General features: G+C 37.0%; 1 protein-coding gene across 1 annotated transcript; it reads left to right on the top strand.

Moving 5' to 3' along the window:
* The first annotated feature begins 288 nt into the window (after window positions 1-288).
* On the top strand, window positions 289-714 carry LOC130712507 (uncharacterized). Its single transcript, XM_057562340.1, has one exon. The coding sequence runs from the start codon at window positions 289-291 to the stop codon at window positions 712-714; it is 426 nt and encodes a 141-aa protein (XP_057418323.1).
* The last annotated feature ends 6,130 nt before the right edge of the window (window positions 715-6,844 follow it).

Genomic DNA, 6,844 nt, shown 5'->3' with positions numbered 1-6,844 from the left:
CGAAATCGGGGTGTTACACATAGGATGACCATGAGTCCTCAGAGTTTGACGTTTATAACAGGTTTTTGGGGGAATTGGAAGTGGAGAAACAACATGCTATTTGAAAGCGGTCCTTGGCCCTTGGAGGTAGCTTGGAGAAAAATTAGACATGAACATGATGAATTGGTGTCGGTTTAAAATAAGATCAATGGTGGTGCTGCAACCTAGTTGAAACCTAGGTGGGAAGCACCGAGTACAGGGTGGGTAAAACTTAACTCCGATGGAAGCTTTAGGGAACAAGAAGCAGTCATGGGCTGTGGTGGAATCTTGCGTGATCATGAGGGTAATTGGTTGAGAGGCGTGCTTAAACATGATCAGGGAGGTAACCCCTTAATGGCAGAAGCAATAGCGCTCCTTGAAGGCCTCCAATTAGCTTGGGATGCTGGGTATAGACGGGTTGCTTGCGAAGTTGATAGTGAAGATCTCATTACTACTCTTCAAGATTCAGAAGCTGCGAATGTCTTCATGGAAATCAGTGTTATCAATGAGCTCCTTGGCAGGGATTGGGAGACCAGCCTTATACGTATTACACACTATTGTAATGTTGTAACAGATGCGATGGCTAAGCTTGCAGCAGCCTCTCCATCTGTTGGGGCGAGAGTGCTTGACATCCCTCTTGTTGAGTTTGAACCTCTCATCCTTAGGGGTAAGATGAGAGTTAGTAAGTTGCTTTAGTTTGTCTTGTAGTTTTTCGATGAAGAAAAAAAGAATGATGCAATTTCTCTCACCCTAGAAAGTTGAAAGAGAGAAAAGAGAATATTGATTTTCTAATATAAAATAACATTAATATCTTTAATACAAAATAGGTTAAATTAACTTTTTGGATATATTTTTATATGAATTTGTAATTACATCAACAATTCAACATAGTAGTTTTTGGATTGCTAAATTCCAACATTTTGGATTCCTTTATCACTTGTTTCAATGTATGACATGATGAGACACTTATGAAAACGGAATTTGACCCCTGCTTTTAGGGATCTGATGTGAAAGGCTAAATATATTAGTCTGGAAGATCAGGTTCAAGAAAACCTCATCACTTTATACATGCTCCAGAATTTGTGACACTATCACGCCAATCCTTCTTATAAAGAAAAAAATTGGACAAAAACTTACATGATTACAACATGAACTGGATTAGGATAGCTTAACGACCTTTAACATATTGGAAGAAATGTCACTTGACGACAAAAACAGGAAATTAAGCTTAATGATCCATTACTTAACTCGTCAGAATAATATTTTCAACTAGCTAGTCAGAATTTTTTCTCTGTATAACAATAACAATTAACAGTTAAAAATATGATTTTGTCTTCATTCAGCATTCCAGATTTCATTTAGATGCTTCTGAGAATAAAACTACAAAAGGTGAAAGTGAAACTTCATCCAGTCCCCACGAAACGAATGACAACGCTATGTCAATTACCATCCATAATGCCTCGAGAATAATGCTACATCAAACTGAGGTAAATTCAGGGCATGGCATTGCACATGTGCCAAGAACTTAGCAATTCGAATTTCTTAAATATTCAAGAGCTATGTCTCCATCAAAACAATGTTTTCTTTAATTTGTATACAATATTTCTCTTATATATTTTTTTTATATAGCCAAATGTGTGCCTCCAAATTTTGCACTAAGTATAATCTTCTATCGACTTTAATTAGAGTGGTTACAAAAATTAAGGAGGAATTATATTATCTAATAGTAATATTATTTCAACTAAGATTATGTTTGAATACCAATTAACAGCCGTGCATACAAACATTAACATTGGTTTTAAGAACTTGTTGAAAATAGAATAAAAAAGGAGGCTAAAAAATACATTTTTCAACATTTTTTGAATCAAGAGGGAGTATGTTGAGAATAAAATAAAATGATGGGGACCACACATAATATTTTCACCCCTTTCAGGGTGAGAAAATGTGAGATGGGCATAAAATACCCTCGCACTTATTAATAATAATAATAATAATAATAATAATAATAATAATAATAATGGACATTAATTTTAGTACTATCTAATCTTACATGTAAAACCAAACTCTCCGAGAAGGGGAAAGGAACATTAGGACAATGGAGATGGAAGATGAGTGGACAATGCTTCAGCTCATGGGATGACAACATGCAGACACTGGACTTCCGCCAGAGGTACCTGCGAGGACGCTTCGATGCTTACATCAGCAAGTGAAATGGAATGAAGGAGAAGTATTCAAAAGACTTGAGTACGTAGCTTGTCTGGTGAGTGATGCTCTATTTATACCTAGTAAAGGTTGGTGGGATTAGGGTTTGGCCTTGGTCACCCTTCACTCCTCTTTAACTCCTAATCGTCCGATCTCTGCGTCGTGTCAGTGATCGTGTGACCAGGGATTCATGGGTCAGAAGGTTGGTGAATGGCAAGGCTTGAGTCAATGTATTTCCGCTCATACCTCAATTTGTTATGGATCCATTTGTGTGAGGTGGCTTTCTTTCTGTGCCATAGTGAGCGCGGTACACGCGCCATCCTTGATCATGAGCGTGCCCCACAAGTTGCTGAGATGAACGGCGTGGATTACCTTTGACGTTAAAGGATTTTCCCTTTGTCATTTCATAGGTTTCAACCTTATCCCCTATGGCTAGAGACTTCCTTTCACTCCAATATTATATGTGTGGTTTATCTAAGTGTTATGGCTTGTATCCAAGGTTGCGCCTCTTCAATTGTTCGTTATAAGTTGTTCATCCTCCGGTGTCTCGTCATGGCTATAACGTGTTTGTCGTCCAAAATGTTCGGGGCAACAATCCCCTAGCTTGAGCTACTCCCAAGGGGTGGCAAACAACCTTTCCTCTAGCCTTCGGATGTCATCCAAGGCATTTGAAACACCATCCATTCACATTTTTCACCATCCAAATCTACTACATTTATGTTTGCAGGAACCAATTACACACCACATTTAAGATTGCGGAATTCAAAAGCATCTTTTGCAATCATATTTGTGAAAAAATGTCAAATGAGGATGGTATAAGAATGTAAAACAGTGACACCAAAATTTATAATTCCCTTTTCTAATCCCTTTCAATTTTTTTCTTATTTTTCTTTTTCATACTAAATATAATAAAATATTATTTAAGTTCTCTCAACCGCTATCCGAATACATTATAGTATGCAATATAATTTCAAAGAACAATTTTAGAGTTTATTTGTGTAATTGACTAATTGTAAAGCTTCTTGCCACTTCACGTGATGGAAAAAGAATTAGGTGAAAGAAAGCTACAAAAGAATAGAGATGGAGAAAGAATAGAAAGAAAGAAAAGAGTGATTTGTTGGTAGATAAGTCACTTTCTGCAGAAGAGAAGGAGAGGCCGTTGTCCGTGGTTCTTGTCAGCACCAAAAGCCGAGTGTGGCAGCAAGTAGTCACTATCAAATTGGCTCAACTGTGATAATTTATTGAAGTGAAGAATTAAAGCTGTACTGTGCTAGCTACAGGTACATACATTGATGTGCCAATTATGCAAAGGCTAAACAGATAGATAGGGTCTGTGACGATAAGAGAGATGTGGCACATGGCTATATAAAAGGGTAACTGTTGTGGTGTGATGATAACCAATAAATTGGTGGTTTTGTTTCTTTTGTGAAGATTTTATGTCTCAAGCAGTGTCGGTTGTAGTTGGGACAACATTCCAAGAGGGGGAGGGTTTTATTAAGCGGAATAAAGTTAAAATTTCAGTTTGGCCCCATCCTGCAACAAGATATGGGTGTGCCGATTTGGAACAAGATACACCAACAAGATGGAACTGGATATTTACTTCATGCTTTCATTCTTTGGTTAGAAAAGAAAGGAAAAAGTGGGTAAACAACGAATGGTGTAGAAAGGTAGAGTGAAAATGGAGAAAATAACAAATGTGATGTGAGATTAATTTATATGCACCGACAGTGTAAATAAGTTTTACATCATCATTCAATCACATTCCTTCATTTTGTCAGCTCATAATTAATTTTAAATTTAATAATAATAATAATAATATTTAAAATAGGAAATAGGAAATTTAATAATATTTAAATTTATACATATTTAAAACCAAAACCGTAAATTTTTAGTTTTCAAATAAATTTGTTGTTGGAAATATGTATATAGCGTTCATAAAACATCATTTTCACACTTCCTCTAGTCTCTTTGTAACTTTGGTAATTCATTTTGTACTTTCAGTTTAGTTTCTTAATCATTTTTTGTTTATTTTTGTTATTTTTATTTTACAAGTTCAAGTTCCGTAAATTCATTTTTACTGGTACAATTATATGTATACAACATTAGTTGAAGTTTTGTTTTCAGTTTTTAAAACAATTTTCAAAAACACTTTTCTAAAGAAGAAAACAGGTTGAATGATATGTTTTCCAACATTTAGAAAACTGATATCTGAAAACTAAAAACTGAAACTGAAAATGTATTTTTAGCTGTTTTGGTTTTTTAGTGTTAAAAACTGAAAATTAGAACTCTTTTTGAAAACAGTTCATACCAAACAGATTTTCAGTTTTTAAAAATTGAAACTGTTTTGGAATATGAAACAAACAGACCCTTAAACTTCTAAAACTACAATTATAATTATGGGCGCAAGTTCCCAAAAAAAATTCAATTCTAAAACTTAGAAATATGAAAGTGTGATTTCTATTGTATACATTTACATCAATGGCACTCCAACTTAAGGAATTAAAAGTTTTTTGCTCAACTCCTTAAGCTTCCAGAAGTACAATTATATATTTATATGCCTTTTTGTCAGTTCAAAAGGTTCCATAACATTTTATCCCGTCTAAATATCACCCAATTAACTTGAGTACCATATGATGTAACTTAGTAACTTAGTTAAGAAATATCTCGTCTCATCTAAGATTAATCGATTGGATGTCGATCTACTAACTAATATTGGGTCCAGGTGGGCCAGCATCCTGCCTGCTAGGTAGCGTTCGAAACGGGGCGCTGTCTGCTACGCTATAAGGAAATAACGTTGCGCCCTCACTAACACCAATTGGTTTTGGCGTAGTGGTAAGCGCGTGATCCTTCAATTGGTATCAGAGCCAGGTCCCGTGTTCGAATCCCACGGAAGGCATGTTGTGCAGCTAGTTTGGCTGGCAGGTGCTGGGGGGGATTGTTGGATCCAGGTGGGCCAGCATCCTGCCTGCTAGGTAGCGTTCGAAATGGGGCGTTGTCTGCTACGCTATAAGGAAATAACGTCGCGCCCTCACTAACACCAATTGGTTTTGGCGTAGTGGTAAGCGCGTGATCCTTCAATTGATGTTAAGGTCAGGATCCCTCAATTAACTCTGATCACATACTTCAATATAGCTCAGAATCTAGATACTTCTAACGTGGTTGATATTAAGTATTAGATTCAGGGAGAACTTAGCTCAGAATCAAGCTCGAGTCTTGGATTCAGAAGGAGCAAGATAAACTATACACATAAGGATAAGTTTTAACTCTGATACCTTATACTCTGAGTGTAGTCAGTTTATTTGTTTAGAGTTGTTCATCAAAATACATGGTTTTGTCATCATCAAAAAGGGGAAGATTGTAAGATTAAGATTTGGTCATGTGGTACAACTCTATGTTTTGATGATAACAAGTATTTATTTGTGGATGAACAATTATGGTACTCTAACGTCTGTCTTGAGTGTTTTGACAAACAGGTTCTGATTCTGACACCAGAAGATATATTCATCAGAAGATCTGAGGATCAGAAGTTCTGAGGATCAGAAGATCTGAAGACCAGAAGCTCTGAAGGTCCAGAAGCTCTGAAGGACCAGAGGCTCTGAAGGTCCAGAGGCTCTGAAGGTCCAGAAGCTCTAAAGGACCAGAAGCTCTGAAGGACCAGAGGCTCTGAAGGTCTAGAAGCTCTGAAGGTCCAGAAGCTCTGAAAGACCAGAGGCTCTGAAGGTCCAGAAGCAGAAGTTACGAAAGTTAGAGGATCCAAGCTTCCCTCTGACTCTGATCACCAAGCTTCACAAGTTCCAACATGAAGCGTCGTTAGATCAGAAGTAAATGGTTAAAGGCAAATGTCACTATCAAGAAGTACAAGAGTAGTGTACTATTCTGACAAGCCTACCTACCAAGGTTCAGCCACAGCAGGTTCTGGAAGTTCCAGAAATGTCCTCCAACGGTCACATTCTCTCAACAGAAATATCCTTTGCACCTTGGACTATTTAAGGCTGAAGAAAAGAAGAAAGAGAAGAGAGAGAAACCAAGAGCTGCAATACAAGAAAAGATTCAAGCCTCCACTTTCTTCATCTGTTCTTATTTAGTTTACACTTAGCTTATTCAGAAGCAAACCTTTGTAAAGACCAACCTCAAACAGTTGTTTGTTTTTCCTTAAAGGACCGGGTAGGTCAGTATCCTTAAGAAGACTAGGATCTGTGTATCTTAGTGGTGATTCCTTAAGGGACCAGTTAGGTCAGTATCCTTGAGAAGACTAAGAGAGTGAATCTTAGTGTTTACTAGTTCATTGTATTGTTAGTCACTGAGCAGGTTGCTAGTGCAGTTGTAACAAACTCTGAATAGTGGATTGCCTTCATTCTAAGAAGGAAGAAATCACCTTAACGGGTGGACTGGATTAGCTTGAGGGATTTATCAAGTGAACCTGGATAAAATACTTGTGTGCTTCTCTCTTCTCTCTATCTTTATCCGCAACACCATCTATCTCAGATAAACCGAAAAGATTTACTTTAAATCTTAAGGGGAAAGTTTTATATTCAAAACTCTATTCAACCCCCCCCCCCCTTCTAGTCGTTTTTCACACCTTCAACTAACAATTACACAATGTTGTCCAAGGGCAAACTGCAAT

The sequence above is a fragment of the Lotus japonicus genome, chromosome 4 (assembly GCF_012489685.1).
Source record: "Lotus japonicus ecotype B-129 chromosome 4, LjGifu_v1.2".
NCBI classification, from domain to species: domain Eukaryota; kingdom Viridiplantae; phylum Streptophyta; class Magnoliopsida; order Fabales; family Fabaceae; genus Lotus; species Lotus japonicus.
Note: the sequence above shows the minus strand (reverse complement) of the source record. Positions and strands in the feature narration are given on the sequence as shown.

What these genes read in the sequence shown, in the direction of transcription:
- LOC130712507 (XM_057562340.1), top strand. Translation starts at nt 289, where the DNA reads ATGGGCTGTGGTGGAATCTTGCGTGATCATGAGGGTAATTGGTTGAGA.